Source organism: Hemibagrus wyckioides, linkage group LG01 (assembly GCF_019097595.1).
Source record: "Hemibagrus wyckioides isolate EC202008001 linkage group LG01, SWU_Hwy_1.0, whole genome shotgun sequence".
Lineage (NCBI taxonomy): Eukaryota > Metazoa > Chordata > Actinopteri > Siluriformes > Bagridae > Hemibagrus > Hemibagrus wyckioides.
The window spans coordinates 17,591,366-17,609,485 of NC_080710.1; the positions used below are offsets into that span (position 1 = coordinate 17,591,366).

At 37.6% G+C, this 18,120-nt stretch overlaps 1 protein-coding gene across 2 annotated transcripts; it reads right to left on the reverse strand.

Annotated features, from left to right (window-relative positions):
• Positions 1-256: 256 nt before the first annotated feature.
• LOC131360332 (cytochrome b5 reductase 4) lies at positions 257-8,996 on the reverse strand. 2 transcript variants are annotated; one of them, XM_058400661.1, is made up of 16 exons: positions 8,523-8,996; positions 8,170-8,323; positions 6,530-6,630; positions 6,218-6,302; positions 5,447-5,482; positions 5,216-5,288; positions 4,930-4,987; positions 4,685-4,778; positions 3,658-3,690; positions 3,267-3,389; positions 3,012-3,152; positions 2,728-2,877; positions 2,331-2,481; positions 1,726-1,812; positions 1,410-1,571; positions 257-1,183 (listed from the first exon to the last, which is right to left on the reverse strand). In XM_058400661.1, exons 1-16 carry the CDS (start codon positions 8,601-8,603, stop codon positions 1,129-1,131), a joined length of 1,584 nt encoding a protein of 527 aa, XP_058256644.1. In that variant the 5' UTR covers positions 8,604-8,996; the 3' UTR covers positions 257-1,128. The 2 variants fall into 2 exon arrangements, with proteins under 2 accessions (XP_058256644.1, XP_058256655.1); XM_058400672.1 differs by lacking the exons at positions 8,170-8,323; positions 8,523-8,996 and adding an exon at positions 7,452-7,621.
• Between the last annotated feature and the right edge of the window lie 9,124 nt (positions 8,997-18,120).

Sequence of the window (18,120 nt, forward strand, 5' to 3'; positions counted from 1 at the left end):
TTCTGAGCCTGGTTCCTCTCAAGGTTTCTTCCTCATATCATCTCAGGGAGTTTTTCCTTGGCACCGTCACCCTCAGGCTTGCTCATTAGTAACTTAACTTTAAACTTTATAATTTGTTTTTCTCTATGTTTCTATACTTCTGTAAAGTTGCTTTGTCACTGTCCATTGTTAAAAGTGCTATACAAATACACTGAACTGAATTAATGATGACTCATTTGAATGCTGTCCTTCTTACCTAAAAAACATCAGGCCACCATCTTTTTAAATATAATTTTATTGTGATTTTTTTGTGTACAATTCCACCTTCCTTGCACCAACGTCAGAGTCCTGCTAAATCAGAGAGATCCCGCTACCTAATAATGTTCGTAAAACTGTCTCACTTGACAAAAGACTAATCTGGAGACTCGGGTAAGACAAGCCCGAGTCAGTCCAATCAAAAGAAAAAGACAAAAAGCTAAGACATTTGTTGTCTCCGCTTGAGTGGTTCTACTGTTTCAGTGTTCAGCTAGTTGAAATTAAAACCTGTCTAACAAATAACCTTGCGTTTCTGAAACCACTTTCACACTCAAGATCTCGGTTACCAGTTAGGCCTTTTCTGATGTAATGGCATGTTTAAGTTAAAATAATAAATAAAAATAAATTGCTGAATACCAAACCAAACTATAAAGAATCTGCACAGTTAACGTTTCAACTGATTCTGGCTAACATTTTAAACAGACTCATATACATCTGGAATTAGCATTCAGTGGCTGCATTAGCTCAGAGTGACATATATTTAGTCAAATCAACATGATCATTCCATATAACAAAACATAACAACAACAAAAAAGCATTTGTTGGATAAAATATAAATAGACAAAAACTGGCAGTGCTATATGCCACAACTAAAGATGGAAAATTCCTTCAAGAGTTTACAGGTGAAATAAGAGCGGCTCATGACAGAAGTATGCCCCGGAAATGCTTAGATGAAGTACGTGCATAGGATTTCCAGATGATCGTACACATCAGACAGGAGCACTGTTAAATACCAACATCGCTGTTTGCCAACCTCAAATCAGTCACTGGGAGTTACAAAAGGTCTGTGCAGTCTGTGATGCATAGAAATCTCTAGTACTAACTCTTTAGGACTCAACTCTTGAAAGCATGAATCTCCTTTTCACTGAATCCCTGCTGCTTGACCAGCCTGAAAGGTGATAAAGATATGACATATGCATGGTGGTTAGAAAAAGTGACAAACTATTTTTAAAAGAACCTGACAGCAGTTAAATCTGATTACTTTTATGTTCATCTGTTACAGCAGAACCTCTTGGAGAAGCTATTGATTTCTAGGATTATGTATAATTCTTTAATAATAATGTAGTTCAGTGTTAAAATCTTCATACACAAAAGATTACAGACACAATACTTACTGCACTGCCAGCTCAGTGAAACCAGTTGGCCCACACACACACACAAAGCACTTGGAGTCTTCGGGTCTTTCCAGGAAAGTCTGCAGCATAGTGGTGTCTATTCGTCCTCCTTTACCTGTCCATGAGCCCACAGGCTCTGAGAGAACGTATTCAACCTGAAATCTGTCAAAAGGCAGGATTAAGTGCTTCTGTGATGACGCAAATGTTAGTATGAGCGATGTGTGCACAGCTTATTGGTTCTTATTTGCAGTCAGTAAATGGAACATGCAACAAGTTGCTTATTACTGAGTTATTAACTGGAGTGAAAAGACTTTACCTCGCTTCCTCTGCACACAGCTGCTCCAGTTGAGAGTACCACAGGATGTCTCTCTCTTGACGATTAAAGAAAATCAGCTTGGTCTTTCTGAGAAGGGGAAACATTATTAAACACAGGAAACTGACTGTGCTGTGCACAACTCAAAAAAAAAAAAACCCATACATATATGAGAAATCACATCATCTTCAATGTGGAACTTTTTTTGTAACAGTAAATTTCTGTTATTAACATATTAAAAATGGAAAGAGTTCATTTATTTAAATAAAAAAAATTGCACTATTAACTAGAAAATAGTTTTAAAGATAAATCCATAGCTAGTCTTTTAAATACTCTGCATAAGAGATATTTGATCAAGGTTATTAAAAACAAAATCTGTCATTTTTAAAGTTTATTATTTTCTTATAACGTGACACATAAAGGTAATATATATACGACCTAGTGTTTTTCATAGTGAACTTCATATTTATATTTATTTATGTTTATATTTATATTAAAGTTATATAATAAATGATGAAACAAGGCTAAAAAAAAAAAAAAAAAAAAAAAAAAAAAAGTACTAAAGTTATCCCTAAAAAGTGCTGCAAAGTTAGGTAATTCCACCCAACCTGACAGAAGGGAGGTCCTGTAAGGCTAGGCAGAGGAGGCGAGCCATGGGTGTGAAACCAGTGCCAGCAGCTAAGAGGTACAAATGAGTGACATCATGTAGACTCCTGACTGTAAAGGGACCCTCTGGACCGCTCATGGACACAGAGGCTCCTGACAGACAACAAACAATTTACAGGTAAATGTATGATCATAAATACATACAACTTTAAATTTACATTTTACTTGCTTTTAGACTAAATACTTGTAATGAAGTGTATGAAAGTTCTTAAATAGACAATACATAATGAATTCTACCATTCATGTTGTTAAATAGGTACAGTAAAATCACCAGGATTAACAATACACACACACACTACAAATATTACACACACTACACATGCGCACATACACACACACCGATGTCAAGGTTGCCCAAATGTTGTGTGAACACTCCATCAGGATAGACCTTAATCATCAGATAGATTGCAGAGCTCAGTGTGTTGCTGGAGTGAATCTGGGGCATGAGCACCTGGTCTACTGGTGTGTAGGGCTTTACAACATCGCCGCCTGTTCATAAGAAAACATACATTTATGTAAGTTATGTTTAACTTGGTTAAGTACAGTTTCTATAAGTATAGATCTAATTCTCAATTACATATTTATATACTGGGGATAAGTTGAGATAGTACTTGAGGAATTACCCTGAATGGAAGCTTTGAGGTAGACATGTCTCCCCACAGGGATGTGCATGTGTGCTCCAGGAGGTAACCGGAAACAGAAGAGCTGTGTGTCATGTGTAACTTCTTTCTTCGAAACCAATACACAGTCTCTGTAGAACAGTCCTACATTTCCAACATAAAATTCACAGCTGCATTCACTCAACAGATGTGCACACAGAGTTATTGATTAATGACAGTTTTGTCAGGCATGTAACAGAGGACAGGCAGCTGACTTACCCCGCTGTTTACTCTGAATAAATGAGTCATGGGATTCTAGGGGTTGACCCACTTGTGTCCACTTGGCTTTGGGCACTTTGTGCAGGCACACCTCCACCTTCCCTACTGAACTCACTGTCTGAACTGCCAAAACAAAAAAAAAAACAAGAGAAAACTGTCAGGACACATCAAATCTAACTTCAGGTACTGATGATAGTTTGAGTATACTGAGGTTATGAATTTTAGAGTGAATATTTTAACTTAAGGTAGGTTTTGTATAAAATCCATGCTAATGAGACTCTTTAAGGCTGGTTTTCATTGTCCATACTCTGGACTTCTGCTCTAACAAACCTCAGACATGAGCCATTTCACACATAAGTAATATAATTAAAATAAGAAAAGGATTACTTACCATCAACATTTTCTTCTACTTCATAAGAAAGATCTGAAAACACATTAAATACTGTATATAAAGATATAATACAACTATGCTGGGTCCAAGTTGCATATCAACCTATACAATTACAATGTGGTTTTGAATGGCATTCAATGTATTTTGTAATGTAATTTTGAGTAGAATTGCGTTTTTTTTTATTTAAAATGTTAACCATTAACTGTTTCCCACATTACCCAAATTGCCTTTCGACTACTTGTGAACAGTGATGCCAGAAAGCAATAAACTCTAGCTTAACAGAGTGATGCAGCAGCTCTTTCGTCCTTTAATCTGTCTCACCTCCTCATCTTGGTCACTCTGTTCAAGTAGATCATGTTCCATAGCTTTACCTTTCATGCTACTCGCAACTGCTCCGAGCAGGTCTCCAGCATGGGAGGCAGGCCCTCTAACAAGGAGGCTAAAGGCTACAGCCTCTAGCGTCAGTCGCTAGCTCGCCTCTTGAGATCAGGGGAGTGAGGTTTACCTGCACAGCACCTACTGCTGGCCTCCGTTACACTAATTCTGGTGACAACACCATCCTGCTCATCATATCACAGATCACTAGCTGTAGAAGTCAAATATTTGCAGTACTACCTTCTGTAATGTCCAATTCAACTCAGATTTCTCAGATTCTCTAACTTTGAGACCTGTCTGCTTTCCCCACTTTTTCTGCTTCGTCTTTCTTTTTGAACACTGTAAAATGTTGAGTGATATACAAAGCTCTTGCTATTCTGTTTTTAGGAGCCAACAGCAAAAAGGAGTCATTACTTATGTCTGACATTTCTTTCTCCTATTAAACTCCACTCAACAGTGTAATACTATGATATATAATCTGTCACAGGAATAAATAAAATAAGGCACCAAACAACAAATTAGCACCAGAATCACATCACATTATTTTAACGTAAACATAGTTAATGTGATTTCCTATCAGTTTCACAAACCCCAGAATGGTGGTAAGTGTTGTGTACATTTTGAATGCAGAAATGAAGATCACGCAACTCACTCCAGTGAAGTAGATATGACCAGTGTCCTAAGAGCAGCTCTATCCGCAGAATGTTTCCTTGAAGGTCCACTACTGTACAACCAGATCTAGGAATCTGACCCAGAGGGGAAGGAGGGAGATGGGCAAGAGGATGACAGAGAAGCCACAGAGAATGAAAGAGAGCAGGTTGAAACATGAGAAGTGAGCTGCCTTTCACATCGTAACAACATTGTTATAGTAAACTGGCACGATGAAAACAGTCCAACCTTACGCTTGGTGTAAATAACAATATTAACAGTTTCGTCTGTCTGGAACCAGTCATATCTATAAAAAAGAAGGGGAAAAATATATATATTTTTTTCTGGACCATGCTTACAAATCTAAAATCCTTAATTAAACACATTCATTACTTACAGCTAATAAGACTAATTCAAGTGTTCAATAAAGCTAAAAGATCCTCACTGGAATCAACAGGATTTTTTATAAGCAAGTAAAAGCATACAGAAGCCTAATCAACCTGGATAAATTCTGATGAATGAAATTTCAGCATACCGAGGGCGATTGTCTTTCGGCACTGGAGCAGCTGCTGCTGAATTCAACAGCAAAGTAGCAGGAGGACCAAGACCTAAAATGCAGATAATCAGCTCTCATTAAAGAGCAACTGGATGCTTAATGTTTGTTTATGATGTAGGAACACCTTCATTTATCAGTTATCCAGACATTTACAACTAATATTTAAACCTAAATACTTAATATTCCTCAAATGCATGCTTGCATTCTTACCATTCAGATGGGTGTTCTCAGCTTTCTGTGGCTGTGCTGTGGGAGCATACAAACATCTCATTAGCCACCAAAACTGCTGCACAGCAAAACGTCATTTGTAACTCTTGTAATTTTGTGAGGTGTATAGTCATATCCTAATTAATGACATTGATCATACAACTATTACAAAATCAGCACTCAATAACAGACTGAAAACTTTTATGATGTTGCATTTATGCATGGCTTAAAAATATGTGGATGTTTCATTAAACTTACAAATTATAGACACACAGCATACACTATATTACCAAAAGTCTGACCATCACAACCATGTGCTATCTAAACATCTCATTCCAGATTTTTGCTAACTCTTTTCTGTTATAGTAAATTCCACTCTTCTGGAAGGGTTTACCACTAGATTTTGGAGCATGGCTTTTGAGTTTCACCCATAAGAGTATTAGTGAGGTCAGTTACTGATGTCAGGTGAGGAGGCCTGGAGTGTGATCGGCATTCCAGTTCATCCAAAATATGATCAGCTAAGGTAGGAGCTCTGTGCAGACTCAGTTTGTTCACAGAGGCATTGTCATGATGTGCATGTTTTTAGCCCTTAGTTCTAGTGAAGGTAAACTGTAATGCTATAGCATGCAAAGGCATTCTACATGATTCTGTACCTCCATCTTTGTGGCAACAGTTCGGGAATGGTCCACATACAACTGGACAGTGGAAACCTATGTCCTTATGTAATGTTGGTCATTTAGCTAAAAGATATTTTCAAAAATGATTGGTCTGTACCTTTTATTGCTGTACTGGCCTTTACCACCATCCTGCCCACCAGGCACTCTTTCAACATGGACTCATAATTCACCCAACGGTGGACCTGTCATTGGACATAGAGCACATGGTCTCAACACTATCTGTAAATGTTTACGCAATCATAATTCATTGCTGCGCCACTTAGTGTTAAACTTTACAGAAGCAATACTTCTTGTACAGAAACACACACACACTCCATCTGCTAAACAGTTGAGCACAGCACGATACACAAAATCAGTTTGGGGAATGTGTACACTTTGTGTTACAACCATTTCGCAACATGTTATTTACCTGGTCAAACAGGTCAGTGCCATCAATACCAGCTGCCTTCATCAGCTCCTCCTCCCCACCAGGGTGAAAATCCATGTATGCACTCACATTATACACCATACCTGTAGTAAAACACACAGAGTTAGCAGGGCTCAAGCTGATCCTTATGATTTATCAAACAGCTGCTGATGGAGTCAAGTCAGGATTGTTGAACACAGCTGGAAGGTCCAGATGAAAAAACCATCTTAATCTGACCAGCTGCTGATACACAGCATGAGCTGGTCTAGCTGGTAAAGCAAAGACTTTCTGAGTGAATGCTACTGTGTGCACTTTGAACATGTAGCACTCAATTAAAAATCTTGTATGATAGCACTATTTGTTTTGTCCTCAGATTAATATACTGTTTTGCTTGTATTTCCTTATATGCAATTTGTTCAGGATAAAAGCATCTGCTAAATGATTAAATATAATGCAGTAAAGTGGTAGCTCAGTGCTTAAGGTGTAGGACTACTTATCGGAAGATTGTGAGATCAATTCCCAAGACCACCATTCTTCCCCTGCTGGGCCCTTAATCAAGGCCCTTAAACCTCAATTGCTCAAAAGTACAAACAATATAAATGTAATTCAGTCTGTATAAGGGTATCTGCCAAATACCATGAATAATGTAAATATGACTAATGCAACATCACAGAAATGTTAGCTCTAAGTAAATAACTCAACATTAAGGACATTTCAAATATTTATTCATTAATTTATTCAAGTCGTAATAAAGTGAAAAATGACTTGCCAGATGACAAAGATGGTCAACCAGTCTGACCAGCTAAGCCTGTGTTTTGACAGCTGGTCAGACCACACTCGACTTAATTAAAATATATACCGATCAGCCACAACATTATGCCTAATATTAAGTTGGTCACCCTTTTGCTGCCAAAACAGCCCTTACCCGCTGAGGCATGGACTCCACTAGATCCACTAGAAGGTGTGCTGTGGTATCTGGCACCATGATGTTAGCAGCAGATCCTTTAAGTCCTGTAAGTTGTGAGGTATGGATCGATCCTCCATGGATCGGACTTGTTTGTCCAGCACATCCCACAGATCTGGGGAATTTGGAGGCCAAGTCAAAACCTCAAACTCATTGTTGTGCTCATCAAACCATTCCTGAACCATTTTTGCTTTGTGGCACGGCGCATTAAAGAGGCCACAGCCTCCAGGGAATAGCGTTTTCATGAAAGGGTGTACATGGTCTGAAACAATGTTTAGGTAGGTGGCACGTGTCAAAGTAACATCAACATGGTTGGCAGGACCCAGCACAACACTGCCTCCACCGGCTTGCCTTCTTCTCATAGTTGACAAAATGTTCACTTGCTGCCTAATATATCCCACCCACTAACAGGTGCCATGATGAGGAGATAATCAGTGTTATTCACTTCACCTGTCAGTGCTCATAATGTAATGTCTGATCAGTGTATATAGCACTATTTTGAAAGCACTGTTCAGAAGGGTGGAACTGAACCATGTGCCATAAACAATGTACAAAAACTGTTTAATCATATCATAAAATCATAAAAAGAAAAATAAGAAAAAAAAACTAGCAGTCACCAGCACTAAATGGCTTTTTAAGAAGAATGCCTGTCTAACATTTTTGTTTCATTTGGCCTCACCTCTTATACATGTCCAACAATCATTTCTTGTGTTGTGTTTCTTTAGTTCCTCTTCTGTCACCTCGATCAATCTCCCCTTCAGTCCAGTCAGATCACGGCCACTTTTAGTAAGCCTTATCCAGTCCATAAGACTATGACCTGGCTTTAGGGCCACCTGAATAAACACAAGCATTCTCAGTTAAGTCTCTTCTGAAATTGAGGCACAGGGGAAAAGCTGAGTAAGCTGAGTAAACTGGAACTTGTTGACAGATAACAAGCTGGAATCAACTGGGATTATATAAACAAAATCAGAAGCCAGACTGTTAGAAACATGATGACAACAAGCAGCACACTAATTACAGGGAGATCCAGACCTTGTTCCTGGGCTGGCCGGAGGAAGCGACCCGCTGCTGTGAACTCACTGCAGGGAAAGACTGCGAGGGCACGTTCAGCATCTCTGCTCCTCTAAAACAGCTCAAATTCAGAAGAACCACTGCAATTACAGCGTTAGATTTCAAGCTTCACGGCAAACTACAGCAATAACTTTACTCAAGCGGAAATGTCAAGCTGAGGATGACGAAATGTTTCTTCCTCAAAGCCTGAAAAGTTGGAACATTTCCCCATCCTACAGCTACCATTCTGCACAGTTGCAGCAACTCGCCAGTCCTCTCAGACCGGCCAAGTGTTTTTAATCCAAATAAGCAGCTACAGAAAACGGACATACAAGTACATTCCGTCTTATAAACGTCATTCTTATAACTTACGTCTACATTTAATAACGTTAGCACCGGCTAAGGTGCAGCTACCACAGGCGCACCGATTCGCGTCACTGTTTTTGCTGTTCTAAAGAAACGTCGCGGAGATATGACGACACGGCACATAATAAAAAGCGCCCTCTGGTGTAAAGCTATATTTAAACAGATTTTGCCTCAATAAAATCGCTTAAATTAAACCATTTCTAAATATTAAGAAATCCCTGAAACTGCTCCCACAGTACAAAAAACATGTAAATTAGATGGATTGGTACTTCTAAACTGTCCATAAGTGTGAGTGTGTGTGGTTGTCTGTCTATATGTGGCCCTGTGATGGACTGGTGACCTGTCCAGGGAGTTCCCCTGCCTTTTTGCCCAATGTGCCCTGGGATAGGCCCCAGCAGACCCCCGTGACCATAATTAGGAATAAAGCGGGTATAGACAATGGATGGATGGATGAAACTGGTAACAATTTATAATGCTTTTTCTTCCTTATATAAACTTTATAGATTGTGCCATATAGATTCTGTCACCCATGATTTCTTTTTTTTTTATTATTATTTGGAAGGTGTCATATTTTTGTAAATTGATTTAAGTTGCACTGAAATGCAAATATCATAAAATTATAGTGTTGATTTTACAGCAATTCCATTCATCTTGTAGCACTGGTAAATCTGTGAGATTATGCATAGCCTTAAATATGTAAGTCTTAAATGTCATTTATCACTAATAGCTTTATTATAACACTGCTTAGGAATGGTGTTATTATTTTTCATTTAAGCTATATTGCTTAGCAGATTCATCATTATATTCATTGTTATATAGAGCAAAGACAATAAAACCATTAGCTGAAATGAAATATGCTTTGAATTGATTTATGTCCATCCATCCATATCTTGTACCACTTATCTAGGTCACAGCCTGAAGCCTGTCCCTGGGGACACAAAAGCACAGGACACCCTGAACATAGTGCCAAACCATCACAAGGCACAATTACACAATTTAGAAACGCTAATCCACTTATAACACCTGTCTTTTGACTGAGGAAGTCCAGAATGCAGAGGGGGAACATGCCCCATGCACAGAGAGCAGTGGCAGGAATCAAACCCCCAGCCCCAGAGGTGCACAGCAAGCAGCACTAAGCCACCATACCCCCTGAGTTGAGTCACTTGAATATAATTATTCGTCTTTTTTTTATGAAGAAAACCAAAGAAAAAGAAAAATACAGTCTAAAGGTTTCACCTTATATTTTTAACATGTAACAAAAATCTAAGACAACATTGTTATCTTTCAGCACTATTAACTGTACTGCCTTCAGATTTCCTGTAGTCAGTTTTGTGAAGTTCTGTTCCCTAATCCTAATGAACTGATTATGTTTCAAAACCGTGTGGATGTGCGATATTGCAGAAGACTACTCCAGGACTTCAACTGGCAAAATTATTATCCAGAAAGGCATTTATATCAGTACTACTGTTTACTGATGTGCATAATTAATTCATGTAATTCACACTTGATAATCAGCATTTTGACATCAGGGTGTTTTGTAGCAAAGTATAAAATGAATAATAAAATAGCCTGACCTTCAATCAAAGATGAAAGCAAAGACTGATAACATCTGTCATCCTCCATCTTCACATTTTCTCTTTTTCTGCACTTCTCCTTTTTTATTCCATCAAATCAGTCCAGGCCTGGATTCATTAGGATGTTACTCTTCAATCAGGAATTCTGGATTTTACTCAATCCCTGTTTGTTTGTTAGTTTCAAGAAGATTATCACTGTGAGGTTAATTAGCATTCTAGATGCAAAGTCACATTTTAATTAAAAGTCACCCAGTATGGCATGCGAACAGTACGTTCATGAAGACTGTAGAGGGGACATTTGTAGATCCTGGTACAGGGCTTTTCTTCATGGCTAATCTGCTTAGTGTCACCAATAAGATCTGGGAAAGAAAGCCTTTAAGAAAAATGTCAATGTAAAAGTCCTTAGTGAAAGTATTAAAACAGTATTGATGCATTTGCAGCTCAAGTACAATACTTGCCTCATTTACATAATAGATGGGATTATGGGATATACATTTAGTCCTCAAAGTTGATGTCTTAGAAGCAGGAAAAATGGTCAAGCGTATGGATTTGAGCGGGTTTGACAAGGGCCAAATTGTGATGGCTAGATGACTGGATCAGAGCATCTCCAAAACTGCAGCTCTTGTGGGGTGTTCCCAGTCTGCAGTGGTCAGTATCTATCAAAAGTGTCCAAGAAAGGAACAGAGGTGAACAGGAGGCAGGGTCATGGGCAGTCAAGGCTTATTGATGCACCTTGGGAGCGGAGGCTGGCCCATGTGGTCCGATCCAACAGACGAGCTACTGTAACTTAAATTACTAAAGTTAATTTTAATTAACCAAAGTTAATGCTGGTTTGGCAATATAAGACACTTTATACAGTTTTACACTACAACTGTGTGTGGCAGTTCTCAGCACACATTTACTGTAAGACTTATAATCACTATATTAGACTGAAATCATTAACTACTAAGCACCTACTACACCTCTGTTATTGTTAGTAAATATATTAATTGGTATATAAAAGGTGGATAGTATGTTTTAATTTATATACCCATGCTCACAGCCAGGGAATTCATTTCCTGATCATGTAGCAGATGGTTTTAATTTTACAATCACATAGTACAGTGGTGATATCAGAAACATGTCTTAAGATGGTGAGTAACTTCATGTAGATCCTTCAGCAGTATATAAGAGTAAAAATATAAAAAATATAAAAAAAACTATTTATTTCCTTGAACTGTGCATTTATTGCTGGAGGAGTATAATTATTGGAAGACCCTCTGTACACACACACACACACACACACACGCAAACACACACACACACGCAATTGTATAAGCTTATTATTGCTCCACTGGGCAGTAATGAAGAGGAACGAGAAATGATGATGAGAGAAGCACCTGTTCATAGCAAGGAGCTAGGGAGACCAAAACTAGATACTGGTCCTTAGCACACCTTTCTCTTAACACAAAATTATATCAATTAAATAATACATTTTAAACAAACATTCCTATATTTATATGCTATATTATTTTAGTTTTCTGAACAGTAGGTATATTTGCACTGACACACAACCATTGTTTTTAGATAGCCATCCACAAGATGGTAGTAGTCCTCCAATTTTCAGTCTACGTGCAGTTTAACACTATGCATGAGGTGGCAGTCAACCATTAAAATAAAGCAACACTTCATTTCATGCATGAGTTGATTTTTAAATCCTTGTCTTAGCCAACTTATCTTGGGAAGTATTGCTCCTAAGAATGTGAGATTTCTGCAGTTGTTTTGAGAAGGATTTCTAGGATTGGAGCACTGCTGACTTAACCATGACATACCACTGATATTGGAATAAGTAGGAGGAAAACATGTAAAATATGATTTTTTAAAAAAGAAGCTCGCATAAGACCTCAGATAAGTTCTTCACAAAAAGTAACAGCCTTTTTAGAGACCACCTGAACGTTCTTTGCACATGTTTTAAAATACGTTGCTGGTCCGGGACATGGATAAAATGGCCAGTGAGAGAATGAATATGCATTACTTCACAGTGTTGTGCCATATTTGAAATATAATACACCTGGGAGGCTTTAGAGGGCTTTCTGAGGCTCTTCTTTAGCACATTCTAAAGTGCTCAAGCACTGCTGAGGGGAGTAGCACAGGTAACATAGTGATTGGTCAGGTCAAGTGTTTACGCTAGAGAGAGCAGAGCGAGAGCAATCTTTGCTCAGCATCCTCTTTGTCTACACTTAGTGAAGATCAATGGCTCAATGACGAAGCCTGCTATATTCATCGCGACAATACTGATAACACCACTCCATAGCAGGGAACTTTCATGCTTTTTTTTAGGTAAGAATCACTTGCTCGGATAAAATCCTTTACATTTTAACCTTCATCTCTCTCTCTCTCTCTCTCTCTCTATCTCTCTCTCTCTCTCTCTCTCCCTCTCTCTCCCTCTCTCTCTCTTACACCCATGTCCCCCACCCACACACAAAACCTAAGCACAACGGCACAGGGTAGATAATTACAATTTCAAAACCATTTGCCAGATCATTACCACCTAATCCCCTGTTTCATCTGATGAGTCACGCGTCTCATTTAGCATGGTGCTGGACAGCTCAGAGTTCTTTTTTTTTCTTTTCATAAACATCACTGTCCCTTGGTTTTCCGGTCCATGAGGGCCACGAGGGCAGCAAGAGTACACACACACATGCACATCCAGGCTAAAAAGTATAGATCAAGAAAAAAATCAGGTTTTCTCTTGTCTCTTTCTTACTTCAGCTAGTTTGTTGACTTGCCGCCCCCCCCACCCTTTTTGCTCATTTGAAGTAATTTCAGAGTATATCCTTTCAGCATTTGTCAGCTAAGCACTTATTTGCAAACCTTTTATTTTCTTCATAAATAAATCATAAAGAAGAAGATTTAATGATAACTATATCTAAGTGCTTGAGTTGTTCTCTTTCTATTTCCATTCAAATTGAATTTAAATAAGAATCTGATTTTAATGCTTTCTCTCTTGATCACTTGGTAACATCTACGACGAAATTCCTTCTAACCAAATCAGACACAATTAAATGTCAGGTTTACCTAATCTTTCACATGCGTTCACCTCACCATGTGGTAAGCATGGACTAGATCACCATAGCAACAGTATCAAGCACACTGAACTGATAAATGGGCTGGATGATTTTCATTACTCTGTGTCCAAATATTGTTGAAAAATATTTCCTATTGCCTTTTCATAACTTTATAGCATTACTAATGTTCCTATATATAATCAATGCTGTAATATATTTAATATAACTGAACTTATTTGGTCTGACCTGAGAAAGTTCATGCCAATGCAAGACCTTAAGAGGCATGTGCTAGAGCCAGGTATTTCATTATTACACATGTGACATGATTATAAACACAACTTTATGTTTTGTCATAAATCTTATTCTTGACTTATTTGTCTTCACTCAAAAAGCCAACAACATATGGAAAATTATATCAGCTCAAACAATTATTTATTAATAGCAGTACTGTTTATTAAAGTTTTTTTTAAAAATCTTTTTATATTGAGCAATTAGCACAAATTAAAGTTAACTGAATAAATTCCATGGTAAATTATCAAAGAATGTTACTACATATATGCTCAGATTGCTTTGATATACATCTGTTCAGCCTGCTAATTTGTAACAAATAAAATGAGCTAAAAGATCACAAAGGGGAGTTTATTGGGTTTAGTTTCCAGCCTCTCAAATCAACAGCCCATGTTTCACTGGCCTCCATTTTGACCTCCTGACCTCGTGCTGAGTGACCATGCAGACCGGGCCAGTGTCGCCGCCACAACTGCACAGGTCCTTTGAAACGGATGGTGTTAGTCCAAAAGGGCATAGCAGACCTCGCAGATGAGTAGGTCAGTACTCAATAAATCATGTCTGACTTGTGACCTAAGGTTCAGAGAGGAGAAAAAAGGGAGATCAATGACACAACTCATGCTCCTGTCCCACAGCTCTTACCGTCCACCTTTACCTCTAGCTCTGATTTGTTTATTTTGTCTGCTCCTGGCAGAGGAAATGATTTTTAAAAGTAATCGACATATGACAGGAAATGTTTTCTCATGGCCAAATTGTGTTACTCTGACACTCACCACACTCGTATTGATGATAGATGTGTACAAAACTGGAGCTTGATGTGCTGGAATGTTGCATTCTTCCAAAGAGAGGTCTGCATGAATGGAATGTGTGTTAATCACAAAGGAAAATCTTGAGCCATAGTAAAATTGATGCATTGGGATCACCTACATCCAGATTCATAGCCATAGTCAGCCCCCAGAAGACAAGACCATATCCCATAATATAACTCAACAAATTATGTATTGAAGCACGCTGCAGCTGCAAAGCCCAAGCTAAATGAATCGAGGCGAAACAGCAAAGACTGTATTACTGTGGTAAGAACATACACTAAAGTCAAATAAATCTTTCTTCTTTATTCGTTTTTTAAAGAATTAGGATCAGAATGCTGCTTTTACAACAGTTCATGCCATGTACCATAAATGTTTATGACCCCTTTAATGCTGCCTGTCACAGAATATAAATTATAATCTGTATAATAGGATGTATCACAAAATTCACATCATTGCACAGGATTCCTTAAACTTTTGTAAAAAATTTTGAATGAATATTTGAACATGTACATTTAGAATAGGGCTGCTGTGATTTAAGAGCTGTGACAGATACACACACACACACACACACAGATTGTGTTGAGGGGTTAGATAGGTTGAATAAACAGTTATGTTTTGTTGTAATCCCTGTAAACCCAAGTCCAGACTACGCGCTCTGTAGAGATGAGAGCCGTCACTCACAGTATTAATCTTCTTCTCTCCACCACCATCAGCTGATCCGCTTTCTGATGCAGCTAATTTTCTTTGTGTGTATGTGTGTGTGTGTTTCAAATTCAAATTTTATTTGTCACACACACACAAGCATACACAGTACGGCGTAGTGAAATGGATTTTCGACTGACCATGTCATAAAAAACTAAAGGGGGAAATAAAGAATAGAATGTTCGTGTTTGTGTATTTGTTTTTGCATACATCAGACAGAGGTAAGTAACACATTTGTAGAGAGTTAAAATTACAGAAAGCAAACTGAATTACTATCACATACAATAAAAGCTTAGAACTGATTTTTCTATTTTGTTATGGAGATAGAACTTCTGTGAAAATTTTAAAAAATCTGTTTCAGATCAATCACCTGATTTATATATGAAATATTTATGTGTATTTTACCTTTATTTTTTTCCACATGTGATTTTTATAAACAGTTCAGTTACTTTTACATGTTAATATTTCATGTGGTTTTATATTTCAGATTTGTTCACATCTAAAAATAAACACTTTTGCAACAAATTAGTGCAATTTTAAGGCAAAACTATTCATGTGATTTTGAATTGTTTACATAATCGTTTTTAACGTTCACATCTGTATTGAATGTGATTTTTCTTTCACAGTGTAGTCCCTTGACAGCATAGAAGCCCTGTATGATATGGACACATTTACATCATCTTCACACTTCTCATACTGGTAACATGGAAAATCCATGGTAATGTTGTCCATTTAAGGTCCATATAACCCTTTGTCTCTCTGTTGTTATTAGGCAAGAATCCTATTAACATGTTTACTCACATGTCAATTCACACTGACAGCTAATAAATTGCATCCTACTGCTATTTATAGCCATCACACATGAACAATGACCATACTACTAGTGACATCGACTGGTTATTTTTCTAATATCCCTGCACTGTGTATATAGTGTCCTGGTGTGTGTCTGGTCTGGTAGTAGTTATGAGAGATGAATAGGGGCCTCGCCTCATGTTGAACTAACTTTGATTCTGCTGTATGTGGGAGAACCGCAAGGGTTAAGGCACATGTTCTGAAACAACAGATTGACACTGGCCCCTGAGGAAGATGAAAAGCTCCTCCATCAGCCTTGGAAAATGTTGGCATAATGTGTTTTTATTTACTGGAACTTTCTTTGAACTTAAACACCACATGGTATTTTTTTTTGCAAATCCTACAAAAACACATGGATGCAATTAACTTTTAATTAATAAAAACAAAAATAAAATCTGCAATCTAATAAGTTTGAATGGTATTAATCGGTCACTGAAATGTCCGTGTTTGCTATAATAGATAGATGTTAGTGTCATGTTCAGAAGTAAATGTGTGTGTGTGTGTTTTCTTATTGACAGTAAATAGTCTACAATGTCATGGGTTAAACAGAATGGCCCATCTTAAATATTCAACTCTTGTGGTAATTAGGTGCCTTTGGCGAACTCAGTTGTTTAGCGTGGAACGTGCAGGCTGGCTGACAGGCTTTATCAAGAGCACAGGGCATAATAATCAGTGGAGCAAATGTCATTATCTCTCCCACACACTCTTCCTCATTAACCTAACTTTGGAAATGAGAGTTGTCTTTTAGGGCATAAACAATAAAGGGGCCAAATGAAACAAAAGAAAAAACCCTCTTGATTTCTCGACTGATAATGAAGCAGAAGCGAACAGCTATTTACTACAATTACTAGTCCTATTTTCGTCGGCATTTTCAAATGTACAGAGCTAAATGAAAAGCTCCTAATAATCTAAATCTTGGAAAAACACACATGTTGCACCTCAGAGTGGACATGCATCAGTGCAATTTACATTACATAATTTTGAAGTTAGAACATTTTTAGGTCAGAAAAATAACACAGGGATATACAAGACAATTCTAGAGAGAAGAGACAGGCCAATTATTACTTAAAGATTAGGTCAATTTCTTACAAATACCTTGCAGTAATGATCAGATAGCACACAATGTTTATGATAAGAAAAAAAAAGTTAGGGTTTTTATTGAGTTATTCTTTTGAGAATGTTCATTACAAAATAAATAAACTACAAACACTGTACCTCTACATGGGTTTGGAATAAATCTAAGTGCAGTTAAAAAAAAGAGATAGCACGACATATATAGAAGTCTAAATAAATGAATGAATGATTTGATAAATGGATGATAAATTGATTTCGAATTGAGAATGTCCGTATCTACAGTTAGCACAGGTATAAATGAATACTAAAAGAACTTATACACTGCCACTAGTGCTATAATTAGTTCAGCAAAAATACAGAAACTGTCCTTTACTTTTTTTGTCTCCAGAAATGCAGAGAAAGCAGAAGAGGAGTACATTCTCTTCAATTAATTACGTGATTAATCATTTGGTGCCCACTCTCTCCAAATGACTCCCACTGGATTTTCCTAAACCGAGTTAAAACCGCAGCGCAGTCGTCTGCCCAGACGTTCTGGGTGAAATGTAAATCATTTGCATTTAAGTGCAATAAATGCACACAGCTGGAAGTGCTTGCATGAACTAAACCAGTGAACACACTGTTTCAAATTTTACTTTGCATGTGGCATATTTTGGTTGGGGGGGATTTGTCTCATGTGAAGATTTTTTTCCTCACCTCTTCTTTACACTACCTACAATACTTTCACATCCATTTCACATACTGTTATGGCTTTAGAGGTATTGTACAGTAGGCTGTACAGTATTATTTAAAATACTGAACATTTCTATTTCTTGTTTTGTCCCAGCTGAAACTGTTGCACTGGGTGAGGTAGCGCACTAAGGTTGAGATTTAT

Coding starts and splice junctions, on each gene's coding strand:
- LOC131360332 (XM_058400661.1), bottom strand. CDS start 8,603: ATGCTGAACGTGCCCTCGCAGTCTTTCCCTGCAGTGAGTTCACAGCAG. Junction 1,813..2,330: donor CAGGACCTCCCTTCTGTCAG/GTTGGGTGGAAT, acceptor TCCCCTTCTCAG/AAAGACCAAGCTGATTTTCT. Junction 1,184..1,409: donor TTCACTGAGCTGGCAGTGCA/GTAAGTATTGTG, acceptor ATCACCTTTCAG/GCTGGTCAAGCAGCAGGGAT.